This window comes from Mustela nivalis (assembly GCF_964662115.1).
Source record: "Mustela nivalis genome assembly, chromosome: 19".
In the NCBI taxonomy this organism is placed as follows: Eukaryota; Metazoa; Chordata; class Mammalia; order Carnivora; family Mustelidae; genus Mustela; species Mustela nivalis.
In genome coordinates, this window is record NC_139038.1 from 5556568 (window position 1) to 5576993 (window position 20426).

The 20426-nt window shown below is 46.6% G+C and overlaps 1 protein-coding gene across 2 annotated transcripts in view; it reads left to right on the top strand.

Moving 5' to 3' along the window:
* Nucleotides 1-20426, top strand: part of LMTK2 (lemur tyrosine kinase 2) — an 82725-nt gene that overhangs the window by 43168 nt on the left and 19131 nt on the right. For both annotated transcript variants that reach the window (XM_082712661.1, XM_082712662.1), the window contains exons 7-8: nt 8188-8321; nt 19655-19739. In XM_082712661.1, coding sequence (XP_082568787.1) covers nt 8188-8321; nt 19655-19739 — 219 coding nt within the window. The remainder of the gene's footprint in view (nt 1-8187; nt 8322-19654; nt 19740-20426) is intronic.

Below are 20426 nucleotides of genomic sequence, written 5' to 3' on the forward strand. Positions count from 1 at the left end.
GACCCAGTGATTTCACTTCTAAGTATACATATTATCCAAAGTCAATGAAAACAACTCAAAAGAGATATTTGGACACCCGTGTTCACAGCCGTGTAATTCACAACAGCCCAAAGGTAGAAGCAACTCGAGCGTCCCATCAGTGCATGAAAAAATAAAGGAAATAGAGTCCCTCCCTGCAGTGGGGTATTGCTGAGCCTTGAAAAGAAAAGACATTCTGGCACCTGCTTCAACAGGGATTAACTTTGAGGGCCTTACGCTCAGCGAGATAAGCCAAACCACAAAAAGACAAAGACTGCGTGATTCCACCTGTGTGAGGCATCTCAAGGAGTTAGACTCACAGAGAGAGTGGGATGGTGAGTGCCAGGTCCTGGGTAGGAGGGATGGGGAGCGAGAATGTAAGGGGGCGGAGTCTTCTGGGAAGAGACAGGTGTGGGGACGGCTGCCCAACAGTGCGAAGGTGCTTAATGCCCCTGAACTGGACACTTAGAAACGGCTAAGATGGTCATGTTATGTTACACATTTTTTACCGCACGCACACACCTGCTCTTGGTCAAGGCGCTGTCCCAGGTGTCACCTGTACTAGCAGGATGCTTCTATGCCCTTGGGAAATCTGGCAGTGCTTGGAGTAGCCAGTCTCCCATCCAAATAGAGGCTGTTGACCCAGGGAACTCTCCACCTGGCCCAGCAGCTGAGGTGTCATGTTTGTGAGGTCAGTTCCTGTGCTCATCACCTCTGGGCACTAGGGAGCTTCGGAGGGAGCAGGCGCAGCAGCAGCAAGCTCCGGGGTCCCGGCAGGGTCGCCAGCTCTGAAGTCCAGTTGTCTGGGCTCAGTCTGTGCAGTGGCTGTGTGGCAGGAAGCGTCAGGTAGTGTCATCCCAGTGAACCAAAGAGGGACCCCCACCAGCAGAGACGTCCTCTGGTCCTCCTGACACACCAAAGCCTTCTTCAACACTGAGCCCTGCTCCCAGCCTGGACGCCCCACAACCCTCCCAGAAATAGGCCATCCCGAGCAGAGGGGCGTCATCCAAGGCAAAGCCGCCCACTGGCAGGGGTCCAGAGGACAGAGGGTAATAGCTCAGTCTTGGTAATAAGCAGCTGCAGCCACAGTGAATAGAGCCACTATCTTCACATGTTCTTAGTAGGTCAAGAGCTATTGAATGAACATTGGCCTTTTCAGTCGTCATCGGGCAGTGATCATACTCAGTGATAACATCACTTAAGTAGAAAGGAGAGAATATTTTTGCACTTAAGTAATTCTTGCGAGATGGAATTACCAGGCTGTTGTTGAGAAGCACTTTATCTTGGATTTTTATGAGAGAAAATGAAAACTCTTCTGAGCGAGCTCGGTAGCTAGACGGCAGCCAGCGGTTTCTAATGCTGCTGGCGCGGCGTGCCTGGGCGGCGAGAGGACGGCAGGGTGTTGTCTGTAACTTGTTGCCGTGGCAGGTACACAGTGCTCTCACGTGAATACCCAGGCGAGGAGACTGTTTTGGGGGTAAGGATTACTCATTCAGCAGAGTGTGCCAGAAGTACAAGGGGCTGTGCCCAGCACCCCGGGTTGCATGGAGGTGAGTCATTGCTCTCCCACGCGGTCCCCTTGAGAACACAAGCAGTTCACTGGGACCCTTGTGTTTCCTGCCTCTAGAGCCAGGCTGGCCTGCCCTCGGGTGCTCGTTCTGCCACTTGTCTATCACCCTGGGAAGCTCCCTGACCTCTCTAAGCCTCAGTGTAGACATCTGTCAAATGGGGATAATACCACGTACCGGGTGGACAACCCTGACCATTAGTAAGATGATAAATATAAACTTCGGAGCACATAGTAAGTGCTTAGGACATGGTAGTTATTTTTATTCATTTTTAGTTAGTTATACTAAGTGGTCATAATTAATGATTAGAGGTTTGAGTCATGTGTATAGAAATATAAGCGGTTCTGGGGCACCTGGCAGCTCAGTCTGTAGTGCATTCCCCTGACCTCAGGGGAAAAAAAGTATAGCAGCTCCAACTAGGATCACTGGAGAAGGTGTTTGCTTGGAGTGTGCAGAGTGGCTGGAAAGACCCGTGTTAGCAGGAATGGCCTGAGCCGGGCAGAGAAGCCCGCAGTGCTCCGCAGGGCGCGGAGACTGGAGAAGGAGGTTGGCATCTGCTGGGAGAGATCAGTTGGAAGCATGAAGAGCAGAGACAGACCTCTGGAGCCTCGACTGTAGCTGAAGTGACGGACAACGTTGCTCCGTCTTAATCTTTCTCAAGAGTCACCAGTTTCTTTGATCCTGTGGCCTGCCCCAAAGCAAGAGATGGTATTTTTTTGGCAAGGGGGCGTTCTTGATGTCGGGGTTCCTTCATGATAATCAGCTGATAAAGCAGGGAGGGAGTTTCTGAGAGGAATTAGCAGTGGCCACGTGAGAATGGGAAAGAAGTCTGTTTGGGATTCTCGATGCGTGGCATATTCCGCTGTGGGGTTTGCTTTATTCAGTCTCTCATCAAGAGTCTGTAACACTTGGAGTCGTGGGCACTTAGAGCTGAAGGCACCTTGGCGGATGCCTGTCAAGAGTCCTGAGGAAGTGAGGGCTCTAGCTTGTCTGTGCCAGGCCTTGTGCTGGGCCTGGGAATGGCCTGGGAATGTCCCTTCGCTGAGAGCTCTGTGAGACGGTGGCAGTAGCTTCATTTTACAATTGGAAAACAGCCTGAGAGAGATGAGGGCCTTCACTGAAGGGTGGAACCCAGGTCTGTCTGGCTTCCGCGCCATGCTCTCTGTTCCTTATTGGTCGGGTTAATCGACTTGCCTGAGGTCACGTAATTACCAGTGGCGAAGTGGAGATTTTAATCGATGGCTTCATTTTATTCTGTGTGTTTTTATACCAGGTGGTTTAATGCTTGTATATATTTTTTCAACCGGTGGGGAGCCTCTGATGTAGAATTGTTCTTTTGTACAGAAGATGCCTAAATAAAGGGTATGTCTTATTTATAAATATATTTATTAAGTAAGTTCACGCACCAGGAAACCTTCTAGGTGCTGGTCATACGAAGATGAATGACATGTCCCTGCCCCCCTAGAGCTCGTGTAGAAGAGAGGATGTGGAGTTACAGGGGAATGGAGATGCATGTGGACAGTGTCCCTGACCCGGGGGGGGGGGGGATGCTAGTGCTACAGGATGACCTACCACAGTGAGGCTTGACAGTGAGGGGATGGCCACCTGCGTGGAGAGGGTGTCCCTGGGCCCTGCTGGTAGTCTCTCCTTTCACATGTCTGGCTGTGGCCCTGGGCCCTGAGGCCCTGGTTCTTGGTGAAAATAGATCCAGGCTTGATGATGGGCTGGATGTGGGAATCTAGAGACAGCACACCCAAGAATGAGGTCTTTGGTTTTGATCTCATCTACTGGGAAAACAGGGATGGCTTTTCCTGAGATGGAGCTGGTTGTCCAAGTTACGTATCAGGCCTATTAGATTTGAGGTGCTTCTTCAGGCATCCAGGGGAGGGCATTAATTCAACAGCTGGGAGAAAGAGTCTGGGGCTCAGGGGAGGGGAGGCTTTGAGCCTGAAAAATGTGTTGGAGATTATTTTTATTTTTTATTTTTGAAATTTTAAAAAAGATTTTATTTATCTGACAGAGATCTCAAGTAGGCAGAGAGGCAGGCAAAGAGAGAGGGGGAAGCAGGCTCCCCGCCGAGCAGCAAGCCCAGCAAGCCCAATTCGGGGCTCGATCCCAGGACCCCGGGATCATGACCTGAGCCGAAGGCAGAGGCTTTAACCCACTGAGCCACCCAGGCGCCCCTGGAGATGATTTTTAAAGCCATGGGGTGGATAGGGTGACCTAGAAATGAGTGTCCGACGAGAACCAAGATAGAGCCCTGGGCTGTGCCGGCACTTACAGCTCAGGGAGAGGAGGATGATCGACCAGCACAGTGAGATAGTAGGAGACTTGGAGACAGGTGGAGAGATAAGGAAGGGCTCCTTGGCTGTGCTGGTGAGACGCAGTGGAAGGGCACCGTGGGAGTGGCTGCCACCGAGTGTGGGGGGGTGGGGGCGTGGTCTTGAGAGAGTGGCCCTGCAGGAGGTGAGCCAGCCGGAGCAGAGCTCATCTGGGAAGGGAGGAGGGAAATGGAGTGGTAGTGCGAGAGGCAGGTGGAGGCAGAGGGAGGCTTGTTTGGTTCTTGGTTCAACTGATCTGAGGGGTGTTTGGGCACCAGGTGAATAATCCGTAGGAGCAGAAGAGAGTGTGGGTGTTGGCAGGCGGGGGCTTGCCAGTGGAGGAAGCAGCCCGGGGCGGGCAGGGGGATCACCACCAGACAGGTGCTCAGGGCTTTCACTTTGACGTGGATGTTTTCGTTCATTGGGGGGAGCTGAGGTTGTGGCTGTTTATGCCCATCTTGCGTCCTTTCATTCAGATTTTTGTTTATAAATCATAAATCCCCCCCAAGTCATCCTGTTAAGCCTATAAATGGCTCTAATTTTCCAGTGATTGAACTATTGACTTGTGGAGTTTTTATAATTTGATGAAATTTATTTATTGTTCTCAGTGCCCTGCAGAAAGCTGGCTAGAGCCCTCATCTCGGTTTGGGTTGGAAGTCAAGAGGACACGTGGAAGGGTCCCTGTGAAGGTCTTTGGGTGACTCAGTGCAGTAGGCCATTCCCTGTCCCTGCTCCCTCAGAGTTCTTGGTACAGCGCTTTGCTGCCATCTAGTGTCCTACATGTTTCTTTTCTAGTCTTTTTGGGAGGTTTGGGGGAGGATCTGAGAAATTTTTAAGACTTGGATAAAGGTAAATGTATTTTAATTCAGAATACATTGCTGTTCTTCATGGTTTTTTTCCCCCCCTTTAAATAAGGGACCAAATAATCCCTCTCTACTCATTAAGTTCCACTGAAACCTAAGTAAACCAGATATCTCAATACAGTTTTGTCTGTTTTGGACAGAATGAATCAATTTTCAGCATTTACTTAATATAAATATTTTTTACTGTAATTAAAGGCTATATGATGATTTTTTAAAAAAATTTTACTTATTTATATGACATAGAGATCACAAGTAGGCAGAGAGGCAGGCAGAGAGAATGGAGGAAGCTGACTCCCTGCTGAGCGGAGATCCCAGGGCTCGATCCCAGGACCCTGAGATCATGACTTGAGCTGAAGGCAGAGGCTTAACCCAATGGGCCACCCAAGCACCCCTGATTTTTTTTTTTTTTTAATAGTGGTACCAGTGACACTTGGATGGCTCACTCCTTTAAGCATGCGACTCTTGATTTTAGTTCAAATCATGATCTCAGGGTCATGAGATTGAGCCCCACGTCAGGCTCTGCACTTAGTGTGGAGTCTGCTTGAGATTCTCTCTCTCTCTCTTTCTGTCTCCCTCTGCCCCTCCCACTCCTTCTCTTTTCTCAAATAAATAAAACCTTAAAAAAAAAAAAAGATTTAAACACTGGTGCCAGGAGAGCTCTGAGGATCTCTCTAGATGATAGAACTAACCCTGGGTCCTGCACAAACTGCCGCCGATCCCATCCAGGAGAAACAGTGACCAGGCTTCTCCTCACTCATTGATGTTAGCTCCTTACCCAGGTTAGGGGTATTTGCCTGGCTTGTGCTAACTGCTAAGTTCACCTCCGGCACGGGTGTGGGGAGAGCTAGAAACATTAGGAGCATGAACTTTCCTAAGCAACATTTCCTTTGCTTGTTATTTTGCCTTCTGGTGAAATTTGGAGAGTGAATTGTCGTGGAGATAAGACCTCTTAACACAGCGAGTGGTAATGAGTATACAGTTGTCCCATGAACAACAGGGCTTTGAACCGCACAGGTCCACTTAGATGCTGATTTTTCCTGATACGTGCAGGGCAGTGCCATAAGTGTACTTTTTCTTCCTTATGATTTTTTAAACATTTTATTTTTTCTGTCTTACCTTATTCTAAAAATATAGTATATACATAACATACAAAATGTGTGTTAAGTGGCCCTTCATATTATACAATAAGACTTCTGGTCAAAAACAGGCTGTTATTTGTTCCATTTTTGTAGAGTCTAGAGTTATAGGTGAATGTTTCACCGCTCGGGCCTTGGTGCCCCTAACCCCTGCCTGGTCCAAGGGTAAACTGTACTTAAGATAACCTTGAAAAATACCTACACCCACTCTGCCATTCTGCCTTCATGGCCAAAGTCACTTGTGAAGTGTTCAGTGTTTGCCAGAAGCTTCTGTTTGCTTTGAGAATTGGCCAGACACAGTGCAACATAATGCTACTTTTGTGTGAGGTGATTTTTTTTCCTTAGATGGATATTGCAGGAGAGGGGTTAGACAAATGGGATTTAAGTTGCCATTTCATTGGTAATGTAAATAAACTTAAAACTATTTATTTTCATATTTAGTTTCTGCATGGGCCACCTTTTGAAAATCCCATTAGCCCATAGGCCTGGAGCTTTTTGCTGGTGTTTGTCTGGGTTAATGTAATGTGAGAATCGTCTTTATTACACCATTGCCACGGCTGGGTAGAGGCTAGCCTGGGGGGTGTGGTGCGGGATAGGGGCAGGCAGAGATACTGTGTTTGTAAAAGGCAGGAAAGGGTCTCTTTCTGCTCTGGAGCAGCTTGCAATTCCAGCATCATGTCTGGGAGGAAATAAGAGGTCAGAAACATGGGTTCTGAGGGTACGAAATCCCCACCCCAAGCCCCCCCCACCCCCACTGCCCCACCTAAATTCCATTAACTTTGGGAGAATCCAACAAATCCATAGGGTTGGCATAAGTTATTTTACATTCATTCTTATAAAATAAATTGATTCGATTTGCATCCCTAAGTAGGATCTTCACAGGTTGGTAAAACCAAGAAGTAGGAGCGCAGCCCCCCTGTTTATTGGCTGTGGCTTTGTGCACAGCTCTTTGCCTCCACCTGGGCGTCATTTTCACATCCAGGAAGTGTTTTCAAATTGCAAGAATTATTTGAGGCAGTGAGTGTAGAAGCTCCTAGCACGGTGCTTGGCACACTGCTCAAAAGTTCCGATGGCAGTGATTGCTAATCTCAGCATTGTCATTCACATAAAAATCCTTGAAACTGGGAATGATAGATTCCTGCCTGGAGTGACCTGGAATTTATGTTGTTATGTGCTTAGCATTAAAAGTCGGCAGATGTTTGTAACCAAATATTTGTGCTTTAAGGTTTTTACTCCAGGAATTTGACAAATTGGCTGTTTTTCCTCACAGTGGTAGGAAGTGCATTCTGCTCCTTAGTTGGTTCCCCCCCACAGGTACCTTTCCTTGACTCAGGTGTAACGCACACTGAAAGCTATTGAGTTGCTTTCTAAATTGTATTAGCTGTTTATGCAACACTTAATTTGGAATTGAGTCTAATCAATAAATACTTACACATGTGATAAGGAGAACATGGAAGATTTTATTTCCTTAAACGTGTATTTCCCCAAAACACACATTCCTAGATTAAAGTCTCTTCAGAGAGGCAGAGTAACATGGGGAAGTCTGGCAGGAGCTCCTGGAGAGCTCGGCATTTCAGTGTTTGCAGGTCAGGTGTCCAGGTGTGAATTTGTTCATTTTCCTGCCTGTGCTGCCTCCCTTTGAATAGGCTTCGTAACTTTATGAATTTTTTTGGAGGGCCTGGAATGTTCTTTTTCAGAGTGGCTGGGCAGCACAGGGCCCTGGGGAGGGGGAGGCTGGCAGAGACTTGGCCAGCACTCAGCATGCTTTCTCCCCTTCCTCTCCCATCCAGTTTTCTTTGGTTCTTTCCCTCTCTGTTGCTCACAGGTGCTTTGATGATAGCCTTTGTGACGTAATGTTCCCCGACCGTGTGTCTCCTAGAAATCCGTAAAGGCAGTGCACATGGCAGCATATCATCTCAGTTACCTGGAAACGTCTCTACGTCTGCACTTAGTTTATATTGTGCATCATTAAAAAATTACCTTATTTTACTTTTTGTTTTACATGTGTTCATATAAATTAATATTTAGTTTCCTTAAAGATTAACCAGTATTTAGCTAAGTATGATCCTGAAAGACAATAGTGTTTTCTGTACTTTAAAGTTTTTGGGTGGAATTACTTTTTGTAATTTGGGACTTGTTCGAATTAGATTCTTTATTAAGGTCAAATCTAAGTGATTTCTAGTAAATAATCTTAGTAGTTAACATTAGCTAAGGCACCTGTTGAGTTGCCAGTGCGTTCACCTCGGCCCCTTTGGAAGCTGACCTGGACTCCCTTTTGCAGGGGGACCTGAAAGCTTACCTGCGCAACGAGCAAGAGCACGTGAGGGGGGACTCGCAGACCATGCTGCTGCAGCGGATGGCCTGCGAGATTGCTGCGGGCCTGGCCGCCATGCACAAGCTGCACTTCCTGCACAGGTGGGTCCGGCCGGCGGTGCAGGTGGGTCTGTCTGGCGGCGCTGGTTGTCGAGGTTCTGCAGAGGACTTCAGAGGGTGAACGAGTAGAAGCTGTCCTGTCCGTCCCGGTATTGGCATGAGGGCAGAGTTGGGCTGGGTTAAACCAAAACTGGGGAACGGAATGTCTTCATACAGCCTGAGCTCTAGAAGCCATTTCCGGAATTTCAGAGAACATGAAACCATTGGCTCAGAGCTGAGAGCAGACGGTGCCAGTCGCCGTGCTGACATCTCCCTGTGCGTCCCGTTCGTGTCAGCTTCAGGCTGTGGTTCTGACTTCGAGGTTCCTGGGTGAGGAAGAGAGGATCTGATAGGCTGGCATCATCTTTTTGTGGAGGGTCAGGGCTCGGAGAGGCCTGCTTCCCCTCCCCTGGCCTGCCCCGTCCCCGGGCCGCTTGTAGGTGGTCTGGCGTCGTGTGTGAGCAGAACGCCCGTCAGTGTAACACATTTGTGTAGAGACCTTTCTGGTCAGATTTGAATAGCCACAGCTCTTTGGAGCACATTATATTTTGCTCAGGCCATTGATGTAATTTTCATAATTAAAACAACAAAGGGCTTGAGTCCTGTCTGAGGTAATGGCTCTGTGAACCCAGAAGGAGATTTCTGCTGACTCTCCTCTAGCCTTCTGTGCTCTGATTTATGTTTAAAATATGTTTGAAATTATTTCCCAGGTCTCCAGGGAAACCAGCTTCTCTTTAGTTGACTTTAACTAAATAAATTAACTCTTGGTGATCCAAAGAGCTGAAAAGGGGCACCTGTTGTGTGTGAGTGTGTGTGTGTGTGTTGACTTTAAGGGCTATAAAGTATTCTTTTTTTTTTAAGAGTATTCTATTTTTTAAAAGGTAGATTGCACAGGAATATATTTATAACGCGACTCCTTTTTTTTTAAATAAGAAAACACCTGCTTGTATTTGTAGAGGTGTGAGTGTGTGTACCTGTGCGTGTGCACGCGCGTGTATGTGAGAGCAGACATGGAAAAGTACTCTATCAAATTGTCAACGTTGTTTCCAGGTAGGGAAGAAAGAAAATATTAACATTTTTCCATACATCTGTATCTCTCTTGACATGCATAGTGAGCAAGTCATTCTGATTAAGGGCTTTATAAAATACCCCAAAGATTATGGATTTCTTCAAGCACGAGGCAGAATCCCTTACACGAAACTTCAAAATGTAAATATCTGTTTGCTTTATAATGGAGAAATCTTGGATTTCACTTTTTAATCTCTTTTAACAGGTTAATGCCCAGCATATTTGTAAGACATGGTGGATTAGTCTCTAAAAGGTGGTTTAGGAGTTTTAGATCTTGGAGGCTGGGACATTTAGAGAGAGTGTCATGTCAGACATCAGCACGAAGGCCTCAGAGGCAGCTAGAAATTGCACTTAAGGTTCAGGTGTGTTCCTCCTACTGTATTTTAAAAATTGGCAAAGACATCAGAGTAAATGTTCTTTTCCTGTGAGTTTCTATAGGTCAGAGTTCTATTTAATTTAGAATTTTGTGTGCTTTAGAACATATAAAGATGATAAATTAAATCACATGATTTGGATGTTATCCAGGTACAAAAACTCAAGGTAAAGAATATTCTTTAAACAATTGGCAACTGTCCCCTTCCCTTCCTCTCTCTCTTTTTAAAAATTTTATTTTATTTGTCAGAGAGAGTGTGTGTGCACAAGCAGGGGAGTGGCAGGAAGAGGGAGAAGCAGGCTGTCCACTGAGCATGAGCAGGGAGCCCAATGTGGGGCTCAATCCCAGGACCCTGGGATCATCACCTGAGCGGAAGGCAGGTGCTTAACCGACTGAGCCACCCAGGTGTCCCTCTCTCTCACTTTTTTTCTCTCTTAAGTAGCTATATTTTATGTAAAATTCCCACTTGGGGCAAAATTTGTGCTTTAAATTATTTTTTTAATGATAACAAACCATATAGCATATTTTTAAATCAGAATTCAGAGTATTTATTGGCTGACTCAAAGTCAGGCTTTTGGTGTTGGTTGAAAATAGAATAATAGCCCACACGTCCAACTAAAAGCTGTTCGTTGTTTTAGAAACTGATCTAGTAAAGCACCCCCAGTTAAATTGTATTTTTGCTTATTATTTAAGAGGAGACGTATGCCTGGGTCTTGGGTAGCCTGCATCTCCGAAGTTTACATGTGACATCCGTGAAGGCCATGTAAACAGCAGAAGCTGCCAGTATGCTACGTTCCACAGCATTCTGCCTTTCTGGCCTAGAGCCTGGGACTTGCTGTCCCTTGCCTGTCAGCCTTCCTTAGCATTTGCAGTGAGATACCACAGGTCACCACAGTGAGCTAAGTACACAGAGGTTCTGGCTGGTGGTGTGGGCCTTGTGGTGGCTCAGGTAGCCGAAGACCTGTGTGGTCATGGCCTTGAGGAGTACACAGGTCACCACTGTTCATGAGAGAGCCTCTTTAGGATTTTCCTGGTTTTAAAGTTCAGGTAATTCTCTGCTGAGAAGCCCTGAAGTTCTCTGGCTCTCAGTGCGGCCACCCAGTGTTGCAGGAGCATGATACATGAACACTAGGGTTAGGTGCATTTTACATGATTTTTTCCTTAATCTGTACTGTGTGTTGTAGCCACAGTGGTAGAGATGTGGAAATCTGGTTCCTAATCGGCTTGTGCTGCACCTCTAGCTGAGTGTTTCTTTCAGCTGGTGGAATATTAGGGTATTTCATTAATTTGTGTGCCTGCAAAGTCTTCAGATTGTATCTTTCTAAACTCCTTCTCATATTTCCTCTTTTAAAGATTAGTCTTCAAGGGGAAAATGTTTATATGGCAATAACTATGGTTGCTTTAATTCTTCTGATTATTTTATTTTTGAAGATCTAATTGGCTTTATTAAATGATCCAAGAATTGGGCAGCACCCCATCTGCCAAGTTGAGGGGAGCTCTCCCTGACTGACCAGTTTATATCAAAGCCACAGGTAGTATGTGGCACACAGTGGTATTAAATGAAAAGAAAAAGTACCATCATCTTGCTCCCATGAGGAAAATCCAAAGACTTCCTTACACAGGCTGCGGAATCTGGCTTGAGCTGAAAGTCTGTAGGCATTCGGCCCGTGTGTGTGAAATGAAAGAATGAGGGTCCCAGACGTGGGGCCTCACCTGCTCTAGTCTCGTCTTCTTCACTCAGGAGATCTTGGTCATAGAGCAGAGCTGGTATTCAAAACCAGAGCCATGTACTCCGGGGCCCACGCTCTTATCTATCCCGTAAGCTACCCTAAACAATCACTGGTGACTCTTTACTACTGGTGACATGATACTGTATACTGGGAAAAAAGCAAGATACTAGTTTCTTTAAAAAACAGAATTAATGAGATGGGGTGCCTGGGTGGCTCAGTTGGTTGAGCAACAGCCTTCGGCTCAGGTCATGATCTTGGAGTCCTGGGATCAAGTCCTGCATCAGGTTCCCAACTCCATGGGGAGTCTGCTTCTCTCTCTGACCTTCTCAGCTGTTATGCTCTCTCTCACTCACTCTCTCTCAAATAAATAACATTAAAAAAAAATTTTTTTTAAATTAATGAGAGAATTATTGTAGTTTGATTATTGATATACTAAAGTGTACCTGAAAATAAGGCAAAAAACCCCATTCCGCTTTCACCAGTGCTACAAAACTTGTTATAATTATAAATTATTTAGGAATAAATAATGTGAGAAAGATATAGGACTATGTGAAGGAAGCTATGCAGTCTTACTGCAGGACATAAAACGAGAACAAATGGAAATGTGTGCCCCATTTTATGGTGGGAAGACAGCACAAAAATGTCAGTTAACTGAAAAAAAATTTTTTTAAAGATTTTATTTGAGAGCGAGAATGAGCCAGAGAGAGAGTGCACAAGCTGGGGGAGTGGGAGAGGGAGAGAAGCAGGCTCCCCACTGAGCAGGGAGCCTGATGCAGGCTCGATCCCAGGACCCTGGGATCTTGACCTGAGCTGAAGGCAGCCACTTAACTGACTGAGCCACCCAGGCGCCCATGTTAACTCAAAATTAATACATGAACTTCATAAGTAATCCTGATAAGAGACCTTAGAGGATTTGGGGGGTGGTAAAAATTATCTTTAGCTTCACATGAAAAATAGTGTCTAGAAGAGCCAGTAGAGGATGAAAAAGAAGTGAATCGTTGAGGCCGCAAAGCAGGCTTGCTTTGTGAGCTGTCAGAGCTCCCAGCAAACCACTGGGATAGAGACTGGTTTGGTTTTGATGGAGAAACAGACTGGTGGAGAGCAGACAGTACATAGAGCAGGGGAGTGTGTGCCCAAAGTGAAACTCAAATCGGGGGGAAGAGAGGGCTTCCCTGTTAAGTGCGGGCGCAGTCCATTACCCATCTGGGAAATTACTGGACCTGTGTACCGTCCTGTACGTGAAAATCAAAATCCAAAAAAAAAAAATAAGTGTGATATTGGCAGAATTCTGGAAAGCTGTATGTGTTACCTAGCGATGAGCGAGGCCTCCTAACCAGAAAGACCCTCTTTTCCTTGTAAAATAAAGGGTGGCTGTTACACCTTTTATTGACTGTTCTATAAAAATTAAATATTTTGCATAGCAATAGACACCACAACAAAGTCAGTGGACAACAGACTTGGGAAGGTGTAGCTGCCAACACCAGTTGCAGCCAAAGGGCGACTTCTCAGGATACGCAACAGGTGCCTATGAATTGGCGAGAGTACGCCCGAGACAGACGGGCCAGTAGATGGAAAGTCGATCCCATTTGGTAGTTAGGGACGGGCAGGTTAAAGGCTTGGAACCTCAGAGCTAAAGGAACCGCTGCGTCTGTGGCTAGTAAGGATATGGGCAAGTTCTGTCCTGAGTTACCAGGACATTACCAGTTTTTGAAGAGCTACGAGGGTGATAACTGTATAATTAAAATTACACATTCCTATTGCTAGACCCACTTCCATAGGACAGAGAGGCCCTGGAACTTAAGGGCATGGCATAGAATGATCTGTCATTGCGTCATTTGAGGTGGCGGCAAAATAAACAAACACAACAAAGTAAGCGTTCATGGGGGGCCCGAGAACCAGTTAGTTCCAGGCCATCGGCGCTGTGGAGTACCACACGGCTGTCATAGAGAAAGATGCAGAGCTGTGGGGTGACTGGTTGCCCTGGGGGGTTTTCCAGCCTTGATGTTGTTGGGTGAGAATTAAGATAGGGAGGCAGGCATAAATAATGTCGCATAAAAGCACATGCTCCTTATTCATACCCTTATCTGTATTTTCTTGTGTATACACCGCGTATATGGGAAAATACAGAAAGATTATACCTACCAGTTTCTTAGTACGGGTTAACCCGGAATGGGTGGAGTTGGGAGAGGAAGATAGTTTAAAAGAAAAAGACCACATTTTTTTAATTAAAAAAGAAAGAATGGCAGCACTTGAGGAAGCCTCGGAAGAAGCCTAGGATCCCCGTAACTCGGTTACTGCGGAAGGCCTGCGCGTGTGCACAAGAGGACTGGCTCGAGGCTCCGGCGGGCTGTGCTCTGCCCTTGGGGAGGAACGCCCGCTGCTGGCTGAGTGCCTATGTACAGAGCAGGGGGACATGAAAGCAGGGGTCTTCGGGTGGTAGGCCTTTGCCTCGGGACCCTCGCCCTCAACTGAAAATCCTTAGGTGTAAGTAAAGTACTAAATGTTCCAGTTTTCCAGATGACCCTAGGCCTTATGGGAAAATTATTGTTCGGGAATCCCCGGTGGAGTGCTCCCCGTGTTCTGAAGCCAGCTGGTTTATCACTTGTTAACCACACTGGCCTTCCCTGACCCTGATCTGATGTGGCCTTCGAGGCCGGGCTTGGATTCTGGGGGTTGTCTGAGGGGTACTGCCAGCCCCACTGCAGACCTAGTGCATTTTCACTCACCTCCCAGGCGACTCCAGTGCACACCCAGAGTGAGAAGTACCACTCTGTAGAGTGGGCCGTTGATTGGCAGCTCAGCTCCATCCTGGTGGGGCACCTTTTGGACAGGCCTAGAGGATCTCCTGCCTGATGTCAGAGTAACCTCCTTCTTAAGGACTCAGAGGGGCGGAACCAGGCTGTTGAGGGGTTTCTCCCCTCTGACCAGTACCCAGCTCTGTGAGTCTCCTGTCAGCCTCATTTTCTCCCAGGGCACACACGTACGCAAGTCAGGAGTCGACCGCAGACAAAGACTCAGAGGGACCCACCTGCAGATTTCTGGGGTGCTGGCCCGCTCTCTGAACTTACTCCCTCCCCTGCGGTTCAGCCTCTTTGGCCGGCTCTGTTTCTGCCATCCAGGGAAGCCGTGGCTCTCTGGGCTCCATACCTCTGTGCCGTGGTTTGGAAAGTGGCCCTAAACAGAAAGCTGGAGGCCATGTGGAGCTCACCTCGGCTATGTAGTTTCTCGTCAAGATGAGAACCTGGGCTTTTCACTGTCTGGAGCCTGAAAACTACTTCCTTATGTATTTTGTCTGGTCTCGTAATCACGTCCAGGGAGGAGATAAGCTGTAACCAGAGGTTGAGACCCATAGAAGCCAGAGTGTCCGGCTCAGTGTCAGCTCTGGCCCAACCCTGGAGAAAACTGAGAACTGAAGGCTTTGTCCCCATTTTATCACCATTTCTCAAAACCCAGGCCAGTAGTGGTGGCCCACATTCTAGCCACAGACGACCTTCTTGGCATCCACCCAGAATTTCACAGCACAGGTGTCCTGTATACACTCAGAGCCTAGCAGGGGCCTGACCTTCGGGAGAAGCTCAGTAAATACAGTCTTGTTCAGCTAGCAAGGCCTGACCTGATAGATCGGGGCAAAAGCAGTCAAACCTGCGTCCTTTGTGCCCTATCACCGTCCTCTGGCTTTCATCTTGAACTTGTACCGCTTTGAGCTACGTCCCATCTTCGAGTGATAAGTGGCAGTTTCTTCAAAACCCTTAGTGATTTTTTTTTTTTTTTTAACTTCAGAAACTGCCAAGAGCAGGTCGGTCTGGTGAGCAAAGCAGGAATGAGGGGTTCAGGTTGCTAATTCACCTTTCTGTCAGCTGTACCAAGATAAGCCACATTACTTAGTGCTTCTGAACCCGTTTCTTCTATGAGATGGGGATCATTTTATCCTAAAGCGCTGTTGTCAAGAGGACTTAAGATAACGCGTGCCACGCCCTAGAAGAATACTCAGCAGTCCGTTTCAGCGACTTTGCTTCTTGTGTGTGCCTCTGTGTATCAGGAGTTCCGCTTGCTCGGGAAAGCACAAACAACACGAACAGAGGTGTGGGTGATTTTGAAAATGGCTGCAGCCTCTCTGCGCCGTTTCCAGTCCAGCGGTCCTTCAGGGGCCGGGTCAACTCCAGCTCTGGCTGAGCCGAGAACGCATAGTGACGCTTCCTTGGGAGTCAGGATGGGGAGCTCTTTAGGTCTACGCATCCGCACTTCCCGCAGCGCTCCGCACCACTCCCGCGGCCGAGGCCGTCGCTGACAGTGGAGGCCACGGCCTTGCTGCCCGCCGAGGGGACAGAGCCAGAGGCTGTCAGATCATGTGGCAGCCTCACCACTAGACCTGTTTTTCAACTTGAAGGAAGAATATACTGGGTATGTTTGTGTTTCCTGACCAAAAGCAGCCATTGACGTCAAGAATTACCTGTGTTGTTAAGTTACACCTTTGTGCTTTTCTCTTCTCTAGCTTTGCAGGTTAGGTTTCAGAGAACGTTTGCTTTTTCCAGTTCCGAATTGAATTATATCATTATCTTAGAACTGGACAGCGCCTTAACATTTTGAGAACATTTCACATATCGCTTTATTTTATCCTCACGAAACCTTGTGAGTTAGCTCCTACAGCGCATCCCTGTTTGTGAGTAAACTGAGGCTCGGGTATGTTAAATGACTTGCCCCAAGTCACACTGCTCCTAAGTGCTCCTAAGGAGCTCCCAGATCACCCTGGTGGCTCCCCCACTCCCCACCTCCTGCCCCGCTGTGCTGTGCTGCTCCCACGTTTGTGGGGGAGCAGGGGGCAGGTTTAGAGGAAGCTCCTCCAGCCTCCCCCGGTTTGGGTCCTCAATACTTCGGATTCTAGGTGAGGAGAAGCCTTTCTCCTTCCCCTGAGAGCATCAGTTGGATGTGTTAGAATTCTAGGGTGCCTTTTACACTCAAAGCCAATGGCCTTTTACTTAATGGGACTTCGGTGGCTTTTCATTTTTCCGTAACCTTCACATTTGCTCTGTCTAAAGACTTGCACTGAACATGTGGAAGGAGAGAGGAGAGGGGGAGGGAGCAGGGCGGCCCAGTTGTTGCCCAGGGGTCAGGTGCTCCGATGGCCCGCAGGGAAGGAGCCAAGGGCTGAGACTGCTGCCCGCCTCGCAGGGACACACACAGGGCCCCGTTGGAGTGCCGGGCCACCCAGCTTTTAATTCTGGCCTTAGGAGAGAGATGTGGGGAAGGCTGAGAAGGATCTGTTTCTAGAGACTCTGGAAATGCCCATCAGTGATGCTGGGTGACAGAGCCTCTGTCGGCAGAACCTGTGGCACTGTCCTGTTGCCACTGTCGGTCCAGTGGACAGTGCCGCCCGACAGAGGGCATTTCCATTTTTCTGCCCTCTGTGGGTGTATTGCTTCTGCCTCGCTCCTGCCTCCCTTCATTCCGAAACAGAGAGACTGATTTCCTTGAGATTGGAAGTTTCTCTCTTGCTCCCAGACACCACAGGCCCGAATGAAGGCTTCTGAGGGGAACACCATGAAAATTACTGCTCGTAAACCTGGCGTGGAGCTGCCTGACTAGCACCCGCTGGCCGTCTAGATGAGCACGTGTTCGCCGGGGACCGGGGCAGCGCTCTGATTGCTGGTGCATTGTCACTGATGGTTCCTGAGGGGGGACGGCGGCTTGCTGGCTTTGCAGCTCTGGTGAAGTTACTATAAGAAATAGTAAGGTGAAGACAGCTCTGAATGGGGAAGATAAGAGCGTCCACTTACAAGGTTCCTTGTGAAGATTAAATGAGTTAATACATGTATGGAGCTTAGAGCAATACCCAGTGTATTTATAAATCTTTATAAATCTTAGCCATTAACGTATGATTGGCCCAGTGCCCTTACGTCCCAGGCAGGCTGTCCCGGAGTTACATCGGCCTCATCATGGTCCTGTGTCGGCCATGTAAACTTTGGAAATTAAGATCTTGGAAAATGAAGAATTTAATCATTAATATAAGCTTTTGTCTTCTAAAATCCAGTCTAAACATTTTGAGTTTTGGACTACAGAAAGTTTTTTTTTTTAATTTATTTATTTATTTATTTTTTATAAACATATAATATATTTTTATCCCCAGGGTACTGGTCTGTGAATCGCCAGGTTTACACACTTCACAGCACTCACCATAGCACATACCCTCCCCAACGTCCATAATCCCACCCCCTTCTCCCGACCCCCCTCCCCCTAGCAACCCTCAGTTTGTTTTGTGAGATTAAGAGTCACTTATGGTTTGTCTCCCTTCCGATCCCATCTTGTTTCATTTATTCTTCTCCTATGCCTTTATGATTTGAAACTATAAATGGGGTCTGCTTTTCTACGTTAGTTTAGTGGACTCTTGAATTTCTATGCCAATAGATGATCAGAAAGATAAAAAGAGCAAAAGATAAAAAGTGGCTTATACCTAAATCCAAAGTGTTTTTACTCTGTTGTCTATATGGAAGTTTCCTTCAGAAAAAGTAGTTTTTACTTTTCAACATGTATGTTTTTGAGAATTAACCTGTTCTTAAATAACCTATGTAATTTTTTCCAATAAGTCCTGAAAATGTGCTCTTCCCCTCCCTATGGAGAGGTGGGGTTTGCAGGAAAGCGAAGTAATTTGGAAAGGGCTCCTTATAATGCTCACATGTCTTTGAAAAGGAAGCTAAAAAATTAGCATTTGTAATGTTGATTAGTTTTGGGTACTTGAAGCTGTCATTTTATTCATCTTATAATAAGTAGACTACCATTAGACTCAAGTAATACAAGTTACTGTAAAAAATTACTCAGACACTTTAGCTCATAGTATTTTAAAATTCTTGGTCATTCTTTTTTTTTTTTTTAAAGATTTTATTTATTTATTTGAAATAGAGTGAGAGAGCGAGCACAGGCAGGGTGGAGGAGCAGGGGGAGAGGGAGAAGTAGACTCTGCACTGAGCAGGGAGCCCCGTGCAGGGGTCGATCCCAGAACCCTGAGATGATGACCTGAGCCCAAAGCAAACACTTAACCAACTGCACCACCCAGGTGCCCCTCTTGGTCACTCTTAAGATACCAGGAAATAGGGCGCCTGGGTGGCTCAGTGGGTTGGGCCGCTGCCTTCGGCTCAGGTCATGATCTCAGGGTCCTGGGATCGAGGCCCGCGTCTGGCTCTCTGCTCAGCAGGGAGCCTGCTTCCCTCTCTCTCTCTCTGCCTGCCTCTCCATCTACTTGTGATTTCTCTCTGTCAAGTAAATAAATAAAATCTTAAAAAAAAAAAAAAAGATACCAGGAAATATGGTACTGATGCAGCACAAAGTACAGATATGGTCGGTATTTAACCTCAGCAGTTACTTTTTTTTTTTAAAAAAAGATTTATTTAATTATTAGTGTGAGTCAGCAAGGGGGAGGGGCAGAGGGAGAGACTCTCAAGCAGACTGCCCGCCGAGCGTGGAGCCCATTGCTGGGCTCAGTCTCACAACCCATGAGTGGAAATCACAAGTCAGGCTTTAGCCAACTGAGCCACCCAGGTTCCCCGCCTTAACAGTTACTTGTAAGAAAAAGAAATCTGATCATCTCCGTGGATTTTAGTAGTGAAAAATGCGGTATATAATCCTTTTTCCATTTAAAAATTTTAAGGATGCCTGTGTGGCTCATTCGGTTAAGCAGGTGCCTTCTGCTCAGGTCATAATCCCAGGGTCCTGGGATCCACTCCCAGCTTGGCCAGGAACCTGCTTCTTCCTCTCGTCCCCACCTGTGCTTTCTCTCGATATCCCTGTCTCTCTCTCAGATAAACAAATAAATAAGAATATTGTTGTTGTTTTTTTTAAGATTTTTATTTATTTATTTGAGAGAGGGACAGAGAGAGAGAAAGCATGAGAAGGGGGAGGTTCAGAGGGAGAAGCAGACTGCCCGCCGAGCAGGGAACCTGATGCAGAGCACGATCCCAGGATCCTAAGATTATGACATGAGCCAAAGGCAGAGGCTTACCTGACTGAGTCACCCAGGCGCCCCTAAGAAAGAATTTTGAAACATTACTGATCAGGAAGCTCAACATACCGCTCTGCTTCATAGAGAAGGCCTTGTTTATAGCAGTTTGAGGTGACATTGTCCTACTTACGGGTTCCCCTTGTCCTTGTGTTCACTTCACTCTTTATGCTTTCAGTGATTTAGCCTTGAGGAACTGTTTTCTTACCTCGGACCTGAATGTGAAAGTGGGAGATTACGGAATAGGATTCAGCAGGTACAAGGTAAGTCAGTGTTTAAAGATTCTCTCCTGAAGCTGATTTAACTTCATAGACATGAGGTGGTCATATCACCAAAGGCCACCCTGGTTTTGGAAGAAGGGGGATTAAGAATCTTGGTTACAGTGCCTTTTTGGAGAGTGGTTTGTTCTAGTCATTTTAACAGCAGAGTTGGCTTCTGACTTGTGGTTTGTCTACATCGGTGGCTCTCTGCTGAGGTTTTGTGACAGCTTTCCAAAGGTTTTGGTTAAAAATAAGACTTTTACACAATGTAATTGATATAGCTTGATGGTGCCTCATATATTTTAGTATGAACACATGGGTAATAATCATGGTAATGATCATTATGACACTGTACATGACATATCAATATTTCTCCAATAAAATTCTGGCTCAAATTATAATAAGCTTGGAATTAAGATTTTTTTGAACTCTGCCATAAATATATCCCCAAATAAAATAAGAAGTAGGTGAGGTTTTCATGTATTTTTTTGTAGCCCAGCTGAATGAGGTAGCATGATACGGGGCACAGAATGTGACTGTCCCGGCTTCATGCCAGCTGCAAAGCACATGAGGATCATGTCTGTCTGTTGGGGTGCACGTGAGGACCACAGGGGTCATGTTTTCATACTATTCTGTAACTAACATATATTACACTAATGTGAGTTGGTAATTTGATTACATAGTTGCTCT